At 39.4% G+C, this 17,951-nt stretch overlaps 1 protein-coding gene across 2 annotated transcripts in view; it reads right to left on the bottom strand.

The window, feature by feature from the left end:
- STK3 (serine/threonine kinase 3) overlaps positions 1–17,951 on the bottom strand; it is a 252,731-nt gene that overhangs the window by 121,746 nt on the left and 113,034 nt on the right. For both annotated transcript variants that reach the window (XR_013217065.1, XM_077270873.1), the window contains exon 7: positions 5,505–5,642. Coding sequence is in view for 1 of the 2 variants with exons in the window: in XM_077270873.1 (XP_077126988.1) it covers positions 5,505–5,642 (138 nt within the window). In the remaining variant the exon portion in view is untranslated. The remainder of the gene's footprint in view (positions 1–5,504; positions 5,643–17,951) is intronic.

The raw sequence follows: 17,951 nt of genomic DNA on the forward strand, positions 1-17,951 counted from the left end.
CATTGATATACATGTTCCTATAGACGGCTCAGGAGGGTTGGTCCTACTGTCAAATTCACTTTAAAATTGTCTACATCGTAGCAGTATATTTGCATTCAGAGGAATAAACAAATAAAAATATATACATCAATAGACTAAAGTACAAAGGGAACATTTTTAAGCTCACCGCACCTGGTGATGTCTATATAGCTGGTAAGAACTGCAGTCGGTGAATGTCTGAACCCAAGGGTGAAGAACGGCAACAATACAAACGAGGGAAAAGAGATCCAGCACATCCATCCTCTTATAAGAACTGTTTCCCTTATTGGTTGATCTACGTCATACCTTCAGATGATGCTGATTAGTTCCATTAGGTTTAAAACGAGACTTTGAAGATTCACTTGATATGATATAATTACCGTACATACTGTAGTATAAGCCGACTTTTCCAGCACATTGTTTTGTGCTGAAAATGCCCCCCCCCCCCCCCCCCCTCTGCTTATACTCAAGTCATTGTCCCAGAAGATGGCGGGGAAGTGGCGGAGCAGCGGGTCACAGGAGGCAGCAGCTGGCAGCTACGGCTAAAACCTGCACCCGCTGCTAAAGAGAAATGAATATTCACTGCACTGACAGTGAATATTCATTTCTTTTATAGCGCGCACAGCGTCAGGGCGGGCTTCCAGCAGCAGCAGGGCTATCACGGGTGAGCGCTATTTAAGAGTTATGAATATTCACCTCTCTCCACTTCCATGGGCGTGGAGTGGAGTAAATATTCATTACCTTAATGAGTGGGGACACGTGATCGCCCGGCCACTGGAGCTGAGGGCACCGGAACAAGATGCAGGGAGGGCGCAAAGGGAAGGTAAGTAGGATGTTTTGGTTTTTTATGCTTTTCTCATGGGGGCCATGCATACCAGGATAGGGATGAGGTGCCATGCAGACAGGGATGGGGATAAGGAGCCATGCAGACAGGGATAGGGATGAGGAACCATACATACCGGAACAGGGATGAGGAGCAATGCATACAAGGATAGGCACGAATAGCCATGCAGACAAGGATGGGGATGAGGAGCCATGCAGACAAGGATGGGGATGAGGAGCCATGCAGACAAGGATAGGGATGAGGAACCACACATACCAGGACAGGGATGAGGAGCAATGCATAAAAGGATAGGGACAAATAGCCATGTAGACAAGGATGGGGATGAGGAGCCATGCAGACAAGGATGGGGATGAGGAGCCATGAAGACAAGGATGGGGATGAGGAGCCATGCAGACAAAGAATAGGATGAGGGGGCAATGCATACCAGATTAGGGATGAGGAGCCATGCATACCAGATTAGGGAAGAGGAGGCCATGCATACCAGATTAGGGATGAGGAGGCTGTGCATACCAGATTAGGGGACAATGAATACCCGGCTTATACTCGAGCCAATAAGTTTTCCCATTTTCTTTACTCAAAATTAGGTGCCTCGGCTTATACACGAGTATATACGGAAGTGCGTTCAAGGCACCATGAAAACATGTCAGTATTTTAACAGTGATGAGCGCCCGGATAAGGTGCTCCCTGAGCATGCTCGTGTGCTATCTGAGTGACTTCGGCGTGCTCATAAAATATGTTCGCGTCCCCGTGGCTGCATGTCTCGCTGCTGTTCAACAGCCACAACACATGCAGTGAATGCCTGTTTGTTAGACAATCCCAGCATGTGTTGCAGCTGTTTAACAGCTGTGAGACATCCAGCCGCGGGGACTTGTACATATTTTTCGAGCATGCCGAAGACACTCGGATAGCACACGAGCATGCTTGGGGAACACCTTATCTGAGCAGGTCCGCTTATCACTATTTTTTAATCTTCCCTCACGTATCTGTTTTTAATGGATCAATAAAGATCAAGAGTTATGTTACCTAGATGGATGTGCCGGACATCATTTCCTTTGTAGTCTAAAGTACAATTCTATTTATTGTTTCATCATGTGAATGTATATATAACATTATGGCTTAGACAATTTTAAAGGGAATCTGTCAGTAGAAGCAAGCCTCCTAGGCAGTCTGTATGGCCATAAAGGGCATAGAAAATTACATTTTATTAATATTGCCAATTCCGTTAATATAAAGGGCATTCAAAAAAATAGACTGGTGACTTGAAAGGAATAATTAAATATATAAAAATGAATGAATAAAAAATTACAAAGCACAAATCTGTGGTCACATCAGAAATGAGGACCACACATCCCCATCACAAGAGGGTATCACATTCACACGAATCTCAGATTTATTAAAAAGTGTGTCTAAAGCTATACGGTAATTTTTTTAAATGCCTCACAAGAAGAGTCTACAGAAAACTTGGAGCCACCCTACTGATGATGATTAAATGGGGTCTTTCCCAGTTAGACACTTAACTATTATTTTTAAAATAAAAACAAAGATTATTATTATTTTATTTTTACTAGATGCGTGTTGTACCACACATAAAAAGGCACATGGGGTTTGTAATAATTACCCCAGTAAACTACACGACTACACAATTCTGTAAACAGGAATGCATATTCTCAGCAAGCCATAACCATATAGTAGATAGTAGTGATTTACTTTATTACTCCATAAATGTACAGTACTAAAACACTTTTTAAAGTCCACATCGCTGAGAACCCAACATCGGAATTACACGCCAGCGTAGAAAACAGGTCGTAAAATAATACAAACAAAACTCAGCGATGGAGCAGCGGTAACACAACGTGTTCATACTAACACTAATACAAGGTATTGTAAAGGGACGCTATGCTGAGACTTTTCTGCAAAGAAAAACTCTGCTCTGCCGACTGGAGGAGAACAAGAGATTAGTTACCTTCATTTTTTATGAAGAGATAATGTTACGCCCAGATTGTCGAGGGGAAAATTTTGCATCTTTGCTTTTGGGAGATAATAACTTTGGAATGGAGGGGCACAGAAGAAAAATATTACTGCTCCAGCGGAGCAACGGCAAATGGAGGAGGATGCCCAAATTAAAATGAAAAATCCAGTGAAACGTCTTTAACTCCTTCATGAGCAAACAATTTGTTTTTTTTTATATATTTTTTTACATCCCTCTACTCCTTCCCTTCGTTCAAGAGCCATATAGGTTTTGTTTATTCCTTTTGCAAAACAATTTGTAGTGTTGAATGACAATTCATTATATCACTTAAAAAAAAAAAAAAAAAAAAAAAAAAGGAGAGAAAAAAAAATGAAGCATGGTGGGGGGAGAGAAGTGTTGTGAAATAAAAATCAATTCTCCCATTTATTGGGGGTTTTGTTTTTACAGTAGAATCACAATTATGCTTTAGTAGTTGCAAATAAAATCAGAATGCAAGCTCAAACGATTTGCATCCTGTAACTTATTTTTCTATCAATAGAGCTGTGATGTGAGGGCTTGTTTTTTTGCATGTCAGTTTTTTGGGAGAAAGTGTAGCGACTGAAGAACTGCAAACCTGGAGTTTAAATTTTTTTTTTCCTTTTCAGCGATAGATAAAGGGAGAAAGGTAGAGAGTAATCTCTAAATAATTTTATAATTCGCTACATCGAACTGTTACGAACACGAGGATAGCAAATGTGTTTGTATTCATTTATAAGGTGAGAAAAATGGAGCTATTTAACCCTTCAAAGACTTGCCAATTTTAGACCTTTAGGACAATGTTTCTTTCCTTTTTTTTCCCATTGTCACTTACTAGGAGGCACAGCATCTTTTCGTTGACGTAGTTGTATAAGGGCTTGTGTTTTCCCAGATGAGCTGTATTTGTCAATGGCAGCATTTGGGGGTACAAAACTTATTACCAAACTTTTATTAACACTCTATAGAGAAAAATTAAAGAGAACCAAAAAACACCGCAATTCACATGCTGCACAAATAAGGCTTTGTTCCCATGATCAGTATTTGTTGAGTTTTTGATGCTGCAGGTTTCTGAACCACTTCTACACTTACTATTTAAGCTATTTGTGTTCTTTTTTTCATTGTGTTTTTTACATGCGTTTATATAAAATGTTTGAGGTTTCGGTTTTTGTCTTTCGCTGGGGCCATGTTTTAAATGCAACGGCTTAGTTTTTGACACTTTCCTGGTATTTGACAAAACATTATTGATACCATAATGTGCGGATGACATGAGATTTAACCTGCAGATTTTCCGCATCTAATGCAATTCATTGTGGAAAATCTGCATGTAAAAAATTGACTTGACGTGTTGCAAATTTGAAAAAAAAAAAAAGCACAGTGGGAGTGAGATTTCTATAAATCCCAACCACTTCAATGGAACTATATTGTGCAAAATTGCAAGCGCCCCACAGTTGCAACGAAGTGGATGGGATTTGCAGAAATCTCAGGCCCCCTCAAACAAAGGCGTTAACAATGGAATGAAAAAAAAAAACCATATAGTTCACTAATACGTTTACATGACATTAACTTTATTCCACAGGTCAATATGATAAAACCCATTTATATAGCTGTTTAATGTTTTACTTCTCACAAACAAAACAAAAAAATTAAAATTCTGGAGGGTCTACCATATTTAGAGACCTAAACATAAATTTTTTGTTTTTCCATAGACAGTTGTAAGAGGGCTTATTTTTTGGGGGTACCAGCTTTGGTTTTCTCTGGTGCCCTTCTTGGGAACAAATAACCTTTTGACCACACTATTTTTATTTATTTTTTTCTTGAGGCTGGATGGGTAATATAGAGAAATTCTATTTTCTTTTTTTTTTTTTTTTTGCAAGGCGAGTATAAGTATCATCTAACCAGGGGCAAACATACCGATTAAGAAGGGGTTGTCTGAGAAGTGAACTACCCCTTTAATAGTGGACATCCAATGATTAGGAAAACAAACTCTAAAAATGCCCTGTTGGCATGGAGCGGTCCCTGCACTTTATTGGCTATGGTGACAATTAAGGGAGGTCATCGTTTACCTTGTGGATAGGCCTGTTAGGTAATCCCTGTATTTGTTGAGGCTGTTGAACAGCCGTGAGACATGCAGCCGCTTGGACTCGAGCATAGTATTCGAGCACACCGAAGTCGCTCGGTTAGCACACGGGTATGTTCGGATAACGCCTTATCCGATCACGTTCACTCAAAACTAATTATTATTACACCTTCTACATACTGGGAATGGACCTTTGAGATGAGAATACCCCTTTAAATGTTAGGAAAAAAAAAAAATATGGATCCAGTTGCATTGATTTCTTTTTTAAGTCGGACAAATAAAATTGTGTCTGCACATGTCCAGTAATCAACAGTGAGAATGGATCCAGAAGCTAAACACAACTTTTTTTTGTCCCATTTCAGCTGGATCTGCTATGGAAAACAAATCAGTTAAAGGCCCTAAATAGGCTGAAACGTTGGGCAATTACTGCGATTGAGAAATAAAATACCATGTTGAGCAATATTTTCGTTAGTGTGTGTCGTATCATTTTTTTCATACTCACTGCATGCCTCCTTTCTTTGTTTGCGGTGAGCGAACATATCCATATTATTACTAATGCAGTGTATTGTAAGGGTCACTACCTGGAGGAGCTGGGTAGCAGTCGCTCTCTGCTCTGGGTTTTTCACAAGACATTTCTTCACAAAATCTGTAAATTCATCTGACCACAACTCAGGTTTCCTAAAAGTAGGTGGAGGATTTGTGGGAATCATGAATATAGCCTGAAAAAAAAAATATACATACATGGTTAAAATGCAAAGTAAAGCAAATGACACAGACAGCTAAGATTAAAAGCAAAGAATCGTCAGAAAATTACGTACTAATTAAAGCTTTGGGGTGTAACTTTAGAAAATTTAGAAATGTGAATTTTTTTTTAAAATAACAGTCTGTACAAAAAAAAAAAAATAGAAACCTTCCTTGTAATTTTCAGACTGGTCACTGGGGCATTATATTACTTCCTATTGATAAAGGAAATGCACATTGGTCGGATCCCGACCCTATATTATGTATTAAAGCACCTAATGAGCGCAAAAAGCCATTGTGAAGGGAGGGGGAGTAGGGTCAGCTGTGACATCGCCTATTGTGATTGGTGGATCCTGTGTTATCAGCTGTGTACACAGGTGTTACCCGTCATTGCAATCCTGTCTGTGATAATAATGAGCTAAGTGAAAAAATAAGATTAATTAAAGTTTTTACTCCAGAAAGCTAGAATTGTGCTAAAGTTTTCCAACTTTTGGCATTTTCGCCAGGCTCCATCAAGATGGATGGTGCAGTGGGGGGGATGAGAATCAGGGCAGGATGGGACATAGCTATGCCCACCCATCAAACTCATTAAAAGTGCTGGTGTTACTTATTCCACAAATGCTAATCCAGAGTAGAATTACTGGTTGGGGCATGGAGGCGATTGTCACTAAATGAATTTGCACCTCACCAGAAATGCAGTGGATAGCACAGCAGCCTTGCAGCGCTGGAGTCCTGGGTTCTAATCCCACCTTGGACAACATCTGCAAAGAGTTTGTATGTTCTCTCCGTGTTTGCGTGGGTTTCCTCCGGGTACTCTGGTTTCCTCCCACATTCCAAAGACATACTGATAGGGAATGTAGATTGTGAGCCCCATTGGGGACAGCGATGATAATGTGTACAAACTGTAAAGCACTGCGTAATATGTTAGCGCTATATAAAAATAAAGATTATTATTATTAAAGATTATTAGATGCCTCAATCAATTTCAGAGCACCATGTGCTTTCCGCTATACCAGTATTAGCAAATCGATCCCTATGAGTCTAAAAAGTTTCCAAAAAATTACAAGATTAGGCTTTCAATAAAATGATATGGGGGAGACAAAACTGTTAAAAAAAAACAACAAATACAATAAACACAGAAACCTGATTTAAAGGCTAGGACATGCTACCAGCAGTGGGAGGCCTTGCAGTTGCCCTCTGGCCTCCACCAACTGCAAGAACAAGTCAAATGACAAACATTGGAGAGCCTCCATCTTTGCTAAAAGTTATACACATGTTCTCAGGTTTACTGACATCTGCAGGCTTCACTGATGTAACAGCTGTCTTAATAAATGTATTGTTCAAATACCCTACATGGCTTCTAGAAACATGGTGTCAGAAGTGGGACCAAATTTGGTGCTTTAGAGGTCAATATAATTGTAATATCACAAAAAAAGGCAGGATAAAAAAAAAATTATATTACATACAATCATATATACAGTGGCTTGGGAACGTATTTTCACCCTAGGAATTTTTTGTGTTTTGCTACCTCACATCCTGGAATTGCACAGTTTTGTTTGTTGATTTTTTTTTTTTTGATGATGTGCATCAGTGAACTGGTTCATGCAGCTTTACATGAACACCCGAGCCTTACACTATGGCTGGTCCAAATAACTAAAGCAATTGTCACCATCCACCTCTCGTGTCTCCCCTTTTCCTCATAGTTTGTAAGCTTGCGAGCAGGGCCCTCACTCCTCCTGGTATCTGTTTTGAACTGTGATTTCTGTTATGCTGTAATGTCTATTGTCTGTACAAGTTCCCTCTATAAGTTGTAAAGGCGCTGCGGAATATGTTGGCGCTATATAAATAAAAAAATATTATTATTATCAGTTCATGTATAGCACATGCCTACAACCGTGAACATTTGGGTTTTCTTTTTGTGAAGCAAACAAATGGGACACAATAACTGAAAACTTCAGTGTACATAACTATTCACCTCCCTAAAGTCAGTACTTTGTGGAGCCTCCTTATGCGGCAATTACAGCTACAAGTCGCTTTGGATAAGTCTCTATGCGCTTTCCACATCTGGCCACTGGGATTTTTGACTATTCCTGAAGGCAAAACTGCTCCAGCTCCTTTAAGTTAGACTGTTTCCTCTGGTGAACCGCAATCTTCATATCTGACCAGATTCTCAATTGTATTAATTTCTGGGCTTTGACTAGGCCACTCCAAAACATTTACACGTTTCCCCTTGAACCACTCGAGTGTTGCTTTAGCAGTATGCTTTGGGTCATTGTCTTGTTGGTAGGTGAACCTCCGTGTCAGTCTCAAATCACTGATCCACAAACAGGTTTTGCTCAAGAATGTCGCTGTATTTCGCACTTTTAATTTTCCCTTGATTCAAATCATCTTCTCTGTCCTGCTGCCAAAAAACATCCCCACAGCATTATACTACCACCACATTTCACTGTGTGGATGGTGTTCTTGGGGTGGTGAGCTGTATTAGTTTGGTGCCAGACATAGCATTTACCTTGGTGGTCAAAAAGTTCAATTTTGGTCTCATCTGACCACAGCATCTTCCTCCACACATTTGGGGAGTCTCCCACATGTCTTTTGGCAAACTCATAAAGAGCCTTACAATTTTTGTATGTAAGTAAAGGCTTTTTCCAGGCCACTCTTCCATAAAGGCCACCTCGATGGAGCATACAGGTTACTGTGGTTGTATGGACAGATACTCCAGTCTCTGCTTGGGAACTCTGCAGCTCCTTCAGGGTTACCTTTGGTCTCTGTGCTGCCTTTCTGATTAATGTCCTTCTTGCCCTGGCTGAGAGTTTTGGTGGGCGGCCCTCTTTGGCAATTTTGTTTTGATACCATGTTTTTTTCCATTTGATGATAATGGATTTGATGGTGCTCCAGGGAATCCTCAGAGATTGGGATTCATTTTTTTTTTTTAATAATCCAACCCTGACTTGTGTTTCTCAACAATCTTGTCCTTTGGTTAGTGGTGCTTCTTGATTAATGGTGTTGCAGCCTCTGTGGCCTTTCAGAAAAGGTAAAGTGTATATACTGACCGACATGTGACACTTAGATTGCCCACAGATGGACGTCCTGTCACTAAGCATGTGGCTCATGAAGATAGTTGACTGCACCAGAAAGAGGTGAATACATATGCACATGCCAATTTTTTGTTATTTGAGCACATAAAATTTAATTTATGCCTATATTGTTCTCACTTCACCAACTTAGACTACTTATTGCTGATGCATCACACACAAATTGTATTACAAAAATATATAAACAGGTTATAATGTATCAAAATAGGTAAAAAGCAAAGGTGAATAGAGGTGAATACTTTTGCAAGCCACTGCGTATATATAAGCACAATAGTGGATAATAGGTTGTTTGTGATATTGCAGATCAGCTCTTTCTGAAGATTATGTACCCCTTTGACATAGAAAAGTTTCTAAGTGTCAGATATTTTCCCTTGTGAGAACGTCACTCTCCCGACTATACCGACTATATAAGCTGGATGTGAGGTCTGCATCCAGAGAGCTGAAGTTTTCTTTTATTGTCATACATCAGCACAGCTTCAAAAGATGAACCAACCTTTGTTCCATTTTCTATTCTACTTGTCTATAGCCTGTTTTGTCTGCCCTCCTTGAGATACTTTCTTCCCTCCGCACTACAGATCTGTACACAGCTCTCTCTTGCTATCTCTAACACTGAGAGAAGGGAGTGGGGAGCAGTCAGCCATTAGGAGCAGGCTTTTGTATCGTTTGTTTTGTTTTTTTTTTACAGATGGCACAGCTTTTGTATCATTTGTTTTGTTTTGTTTGTTTGTTTTACAGATCACACAGCTACATAAGGGGACTTGCAGAAACCTTCTAATGAAGACTATAATGGAACGTTGCTTACCATTTTTTTCTATTAAGCAAAATAATTTTAAAAAAAATTATGTGCAAACGTGAATAGAGCCCTTAAATTATGGCTAATTGAAAAATGGAGAAGAAAAAATAAAAATGGAAAAACAAACACTGGCTGTGTCCTTATGTAATAAAACACAGCTCATCTACTGTCTATAGTAATGCAATACAGTGAGTTTCAAAGAAAAAAAAACAAAAGCACCCCTCCCCACCTGATGACTACAATGTTATGACATACCCTAACAATATACAAAACACAAGTCTGAAGCTCAGCAGAATAGTTTTGTTTTTTTGTGCTCTGCAAATTTTTATGATCTTTACAAGTTGCTTATAGAGTAATAATGCAGAGTGGGGTAAAGACACATACTCAAAAAATCATGTGAGATGCATCCTTGTAAAGACCATAAAAATAAGCTCTAAGTAAAAAGAGATATATCTCTGGCTGTATGTGGCTAATTAACATAAATAATTATACTCGAGGGAATAAAATAAGATTTAAAAAAAAAACCCTATTGAATGGACTAGTACAGAGATGCATAAATCACAATACACTATGCTCATGTGCAGAATGACTGTACACAAAGCAAACAGATGTACACAACAAAGTTTCTTCCAATCATGGATGAAAAAGTTATGAAAATTTGGATAATGCACAGAAACACTACAAAGTTTTTTTTTTTTTTTTTAATGGCCTGGCAGTCGACTACTAGAGACTCTCACACTAACTCCTGTCCTTGAAGGAAACAATCTGGCAGTGACCTTTAGTACCCTGGGCTGTGTCCTAATCTCTTAATGATCTGAAATGAAATGTACCAGTTATTCAGTAGCAATCTCATCCCTTACCAGCTGTTATCTGCACTCCTCACATATCACTCTTTACCTGCAGTATTATGAGGGGCTGTAAATTATGCAGGTTGTCTAGAGAACACAGCTCCAGTATGGGAAGGGCCACCAGCTTCTCCTCCGGATCAATATACAGCAGCAGCGAAGATTATCAAAATCAATAGTTGTATGAACGATTACAGATTGAAAGACACTTTCCTGACGACAGCTGCCGGAGCTGCGCGTCCCGTCACGCTACTAATTCTTCTATTGTTAAGAGCTGTCAGGTTTAGAGCACTATTACAAAATAGTTAATTAGGGCATTATCGTCAATAAAACGTTGTTTCCTAGCACAACACGGTGGCATACAAAGATTGGCTTCTCTCTGCAGAACCAGGTATGTGTGCGCATTGCACAGGCAGCCAATGGTTCTCTATATTCACCATGTAATGTTTGCTTTCTCCTGTGGTGGCGCCGCTGTGGAAATAAACACTTTATCCTCCGTTTCCAAACAACCTACAGCTGATTGATGGAGATCCTAGAAGCAGGACAGTCTGATTGTATAAAACAAATTCTTTATATAGTGTGGCCCAATCAAAACCAAAGGGTACTGCAATTCACTATCGATTATGATCAGCTATAAATGTTCCGATAACTTCAAAAAAATATACTGTTATTAGATATATTCCAATAATCTCATTATGTAGAATTGTTTAGGAGATGGTATTTATTGCACTCTTCATTAAAGAACTTTTCCCAATCAATGCAATAGGAGATAACTTGCAGATTGCCGATGGTTGGACCACAAGTAGTGCCAAGAACGTGGCTCTGGCACCCTGGAACCCCACAATGGGGCTATGAAGTCTCATAAACAATGAATAAAGATGAGGGCGAGCATGTGCAGCTCGATTTAAGACAGGACTCGGAGCTCACGCTTGTGCCGTGAGCATGATCATAAGTATGCAATTTGCATACATGCGGTCACATACCGACTAGACTTGCGCGACCTCGCTTAATACAAGTGAATTGAGTTGGCCGGAAACTACTAGCTGGAATGTAACTGGAAGTATGTAAAACACATACTTGCGACAGTCACATGACCGTCAGCTCCCGGCACGAAGAATGATGACCGCACGTACTACGAGGACTCAAGCCTTGACAACCCCCTTAAGTGCCCTGCCATCATCTGTATGAGAGTAGGAAGGCTTCCATACACATCAGATGGTCATTCAACCCCACCAAATTCAACGAACGTACAACTTAATTCTAATATTTTTGGAGGGCCTTTTACATAAAAGCTATGACTGGCTACACATTCCTAGCTCAGACCGGGCTCGACACCTTACTACATAAACATTGTGCAGCAGTAAACATTCAGTATGATGAACTCGAGAAGCCCTAGAGAGAAGTTTATCGCCTTATCTCATCTTCCTTCATAAAAAATAACTACTGCAAATATTTCTCTAGTCAGCACATTGTTTGGATAAAGAGAAGAAACAGAAGCTTAGACATAAGAAAGAATTACAGGATAAAGTCCCCACTAACAGCATTAAACATTATCTTATCTAGGGAAGAGCTGGGATACAAGCAATGTTGACAGAGACAGGCTCATTTCTCATTTTCTTTGCACGGAGCTTAAAGGGAAAGAAAAAAAAATGTCTGATTTCTGCAAACTTTTTTACCTTTTTAAAAGTTAAACTGCTTTGATGTAATGAAATGTTGGCTTTTCAATAATGGGACATAAAAAGGAAAACTAAACATGATGTTGCGGCAACAGGAACCCAGAATGCAATGGATTTAGTTGTCGCCATGAAATGACCATTTTCATGCTCAAAATTTTACTTGCCTGAAATAATATGGGGAAGCTTAACCCCTTAGTGACGGAGCCAAATTTTTGAAATCTGACCAGTGTCACTTTATGTGGTAATAACTCTGCAATGCTTCAACAAATCCCAGTGATTTTGAGACTGTTTTTTCATGACATATTATACTTTATGTTAATGGTAAATTTAGGTCAATATGTTTTGTGTTTATTTATAAAAAATATCAAAAGTTTGAGAAAAATGTTAAAAAATTAGCAATTTTCTAAATTTGAATGATTATCCCTTTAATCCAGATGGTCATACCACAGCAAACCATTAATAAATAACATTTCCCACATGTCGGCTTTACATCAGGACCATTTGTAAAATGTTATTTTATTTTGTTAGCATTTTAGGAGGTTTAAAAATGTAGCAGCAATTTTTCATTTTTTCATGGAAATTTACAAAATTTATTTTTTTAGGGTCTTATCCATGTTTGAAGTGACTTTAGGGGTCCCATATATTGGGGAAACCCCCAAACATGATACCATTTTAAAAACAGCACCCCTAGACATATTGAAAACTGCTGTCAGGTAGTTTATTAACCCTTCAGGTGCTTTACAGGAATTAATGCAAAGTGGCATGACAGAAATGAAAATGTGTATTTTTACCACCTAAATGCCTCTAACTTTTGAACAGATCACTACAGCCATCAGACTCTATGGCCGCTATTTGGACGTGAATTGCCATGGCAAACATCAGGACCATACAATCATGATCTGAGAACAAAAATTGGGATAAAGAGGAAGCCCCCACACTCTGTTAACCATTTATAATGATGTAGTCACTATTGACAGCAGCATCTAAGGGGTTAAACAGATTTGGACGGTGCAAACACTGATCGTGGCTGATACAGCAAATTGTCAGCTATAGTGTACAGCCAACAGCTGCAGGATTGTCACCTGTATGGGGAGGCTATTCTCTTATATCTCAGGTCAGTTAAGACACGTATTGGCTGTCATTAAGGGGTTAAGGTCGCTTAATATTTACCTAAAATTAGAGAAAACCTTAACATTGCAGAAACCCCACTCATTAAAAAGTGAATAAACTCAGCAAATAGTGAAATAAATTAATTAGAAACATTCTAGTAAACTCATTAACTCTACACTCTGAAAAAAAACAGTCACCATGGTTACAGACTACAAACCCACATTGCATAGTCAGATTATGTGGTGTATATATATGTATATATGTGTATATATATATATATATATATATATATATATATATATATATATATATATATATATATATATATATATATATACATACACACATACTTACATATATATACACAAAGTGTATAACATTTTTTTATTTTCAGTATAGAACAGATTGCGGCCACTAAAAGGAACTTAACAAAGGAATAACAGAGTGCTATCTCTTTTGTTTGAAAGTGTGCACAGGTAGGATACCAATTAATTCAGAATATGAAAAAAAAAGCATACCCTATCAAGTAGTAGTAGTAGCAGGTAAAAAAAAAAATATATATATATATATATATATATATATTTTTATTAAGACGACCAGAGTATAAGCAAAGGCACTTAATTTTGCCACGAAAAACTGGGAAAACTTGACTCGAGTATAAGCCGGGTATGCATTGTCCTCTCATCCCTATCCTGGCATGCATGGCTCCCCGTCCTTGCATGCATGGCTCCCCGTCCCCGTCCTTGGATGCAGGTCTCCCCGTCCCAGTCCTTGGATGCAGGTCTCCCCGTCCCAGTCCTTGGATGCAGGTCTCCCCGTCCCAGTCCTTGGATGCAGGTCTCCCCGTCCTTGGATGCATGCCTCCCCGTCCTTGGATGCATGCCTCCCCGTCCTTGGATGCATGCCTCCCCGTCCTTGGATGCATGCCTCCCCGTCCTTGGATGCATGCCTCCCCGTCCTTGGATGCATGCCTCCCCGTCCTTGGATGCATGCCTCCCCGTCCTTGGATGCATGCCTCCCCGTCCTTGGATGCATGCCTCCCCGTCCTTGGATGCATGCCTCCCCGTCCTTGCATGCATGCCTCCCCGTCCTTGGATGCATGCCTCCCCGTCCTTGGATGCATGCCTCCCCGTCCTTGGATGCATGCCTCCCCGTCCTTGGATGCATGCCTCCCCGTCCTTGGATGCATGCCTCCCCGTCCTTGGATGCATGCCTCCCCGTCCTTGGATGCATGCCTCCCCGTCCTTGGATGCATGCCTCCCCGTCCTTGGATGCATGCCTCCCCGTCCTTGGATGCATGCCTCCCCGTCCTTGGATGCATGCCTCCCCGTCCTTGGATGCATGCCTCCCCGTCCTTGGATGCATGCCTCCCCATCCCCATTCTTGTATGCAGGTCTCCCATCCCCGTTCTTGTATGCAGGTCTTCTCCATCCCCGTCCTTGTATGCATGGCTTCCCGTCCTTGTATGCATGACTTTCCGTCCCATCCTACATACATATATACATACACACAATATTTTTATCTTTTTTCTTTAAGTCTTTTTCCAGTATATAGAGCACTTTTTAATCCAATAATATACACAAATATAAGGATATAGACCAACATGAATTATGACTAGCATTTCAGACCGCTAGCCAATATATATTTAAAAAAAAAATATTAGTATGTATTGTGTAAACTGTATTAAAGGAAACATGTCACTAGATTCATGCTGCCCAAACCACAGACGGTGTTGCAGCGTTACAGTGAATATTTGGTTTGTACAGCCGGCGATCGTAGGAAGAGAACAGACTAGTCCATTGCCAAAAAATTTAGAGAAAAGCATGCCTGGCTGCAGCCATGCATGATCTGATTCATGCATCGAGTGACAGGTAAGGGGGCATGCCTCTCAACAAATTTTGAACTGTCAAAATGCATATGCTTGAGCCATTTTCTAGCTTCAGCATTAATAAAATCAGTCAGATACTTGCTGGCCACATCCTTACACAAGTTTCTACTTGTGGTCTTTCCTGATGAAGTCATTTGTACTTTGGATCACGTTGAATAAATCACCATTTCGGTTTATACCCTGTGATATATGTCTCACTGACTGTCAGCAAGCGCGGAAACCATCCACAAACCCCTCTTTCCACCCTTTTGATGTCTTATGGTCACTGCTGACCGTGGATCTGCTGCAGCTGATTTTTCATATGACATGCTTTCAAACTACTGTACTTCTAAAAGGCGAGTTTAATTTGATTATATCGCCTGTCATATCTCTCGGATAAGACCCTACTTTTGCACTGTTCTCTCCTACAACTCTTTGATTAAAACTGTGTAAATAACATAACGATAAAAATATTGACATTTACCACTGAACAGTGTCTTTATTACGTAAACTTTTCACAGGCATCTAAAATTGCCAATCATAGCAATCAATCTTTGAGAGCTATAAATGTTATCAGCAAGAAGGACGGCACGTAGTGGTACCATGCAAAATCCCACCTTTGGATTTTGCAGTTTGTACCAGGCAGGTAAAGGGTAAAAAATAAGGTAAAAAAAAAAATAGCTAAATTAATTCTTTGATCACAAATTACCATAGAAATAACAAATTTAAAAAAAGTTAAAAAAAATTTTTTTTTTTAAATGAGAATATTGTTTTTGTATATTTGACATGAGTCTGAGCAGAACCAATTCCTGAAGAGGACCTGTCTCCAGATTAAAAGTGGCCAGTTTTTAGTTTGATTTTATTGCTGCTGCTCCCAAGTTGTTGTTTGGCTGCTCTGTATTATCACTCTGTGAGCAATGCCTATAAAGACCATAAAAATTTGCATCAAATAAAAATGGCAAAATTACTGGAACCATATGGCAGATTCAGCAAAAAAACAAAACACAATACTAGAGAGCAACCTGTCTGTGATTCCCTAATTCTCGGCCTGCCGGAGGTCTTTAAATAACAGGTCACTTTTTCAGTGACCCGCTTTCATTGAGGCCATGAATAAGACCCACACAAATGCCGGTTCAAGACACGCAAGGTTTCTTTGCTAGTATCCCCAGGACGTCCTGTTTTCAAGAATTGTAATTTGGATATTTCAAGAGAAGTTTGTATTTCTATTCACACTACAAAACAAGTGCTGGACTTTCAATAACTTCCCAAATATTCTATTCTTCCATATCAAAAGCTTCGATTTATATATATATATATATATATATATATATATATATATATATATATATATATATATATATATATATATATATATATATATATATATATATATATATATATAGAAATGTTGCCATTTTTACACTGGGCTTAGTCTTCAATTTCCCATTCTCTCAGGAAGTCCACACAAACATAAGCAGCAACAGATGGACCCTAATGTGCGTGTGTAAAGCTCATAGTGAAGGGAGGGGGAGCTGTGACATCACCTATTGCGAATGCTAAAGCAGTATATAGTATATAGGTGTTGCTTGTCATTGTAATCCTGCACTGAAAATTGCAAGATTGCTAGATTTTTTTTCTCTTAGCTTTAAATAAAGATCATGATATTAAAAAAATAAAATTGCCAAAATAATTATTTTTTTCTAAATACACACACAAAAAAACTAAATTTAAACAAGGTAATTTTCTGGTTCCCCAATCCAGAATGGTCAGATCGTCACCTAAAATTAAGGGTTTGGCAGATTTTCAGATGTTTATAGGGGTCGTGATGCACGGTGGCTCACTGACAGACAGCTGTTTAATTAGTTAATACACCGTAAAATGTAAATGTTTCTATTTCCTTTACGTGGTTTCTTCTATTAAATCAGTGTTCCCTCCATAATCTGCATCGTGCCTTGCAAAATCCTTCTTCAGATCTCTCTTCTTGCATTTCTGGAAATTTCAGAGCACTTCTACTACCTGGGTTGCGTTAGCTGTATTACAGTGAAAGAAACAAAATGAGCTTCCCCCACTTTCGGCAGTCCTAGCTTTTTTTAAAATCATATACAGAAGACACTTTAGATCACTCTTCCGTGATTCAAGAGAAAAATAGCTTGGAGAGTCTTTCAATGCAGATGACTGGACCAAGTCCTTCATCTTGGTCCACACATTACCGACTGCTTAGATTGTGCAGTATGGAAAACTTGATATTCGGGTATATACCTGACAAAGCGGCCCTCAACTTAATGTGGGTTAGCCACTAATAGATATGGGAGGATAGATTCACCGGACTCTAGTCCAATAGCCAGGTCAGTAGTCTTTGGTTGCTAGACGGGATGCTTGTGGCTTTTGACTAGCATAATGTCAGCTAAGCGTGAGGAGGTTGCTCCAGCCCGGCTAATCAAAAGCTCAGTTAGGGATTCAGAAGGTAGGAGAATCAAGAGACTCCTGTCCAGCAGCCAGAGATTAATGACATGGTCAATGGGCCAAAGTCCCTCAAACTAATCTGCCCGCTCTAGTCACCAACTTTCAGAATAAAAACTAACAAAATTACTAAATAGATCTTAGACTCGATAAGGATGCTGTACTTATTTTGAAAATCCATTTCTGAATATCTGTATAATCTTTTATGAAATTTTAACAGGACCTCTTTAGACTTGCCCTGAGACAGCTCATCAGTGCCCCTCCTACCTGCTGAGATCTCACACTGCTTAGTACAAGCTGTAGCTGTCATACAAGCAGGTTAGGTAAAGACTGGTTACACTTGGACTCAGTTTTTTTTATTCTATAGCTTTATCATAAGATGCTCCTCTTAACATCAGGATCATACAACCACTAGATGGTGGCCAGATTCTAACGCATCGGGTA

The sequence above is a fragment of the Ranitomeya variabilis genome, chromosome 6 (assembly GCF_051348905.1).
Source record: "Ranitomeya variabilis isolate aRanVar5 chromosome 6, aRanVar5.hap1, whole genome shotgun sequence".
NCBI lineage: Eukaryota > Metazoa > Chordata > Amphibia > Anura > Dendrobatidae > Ranitomeya > Ranitomeya variabilis.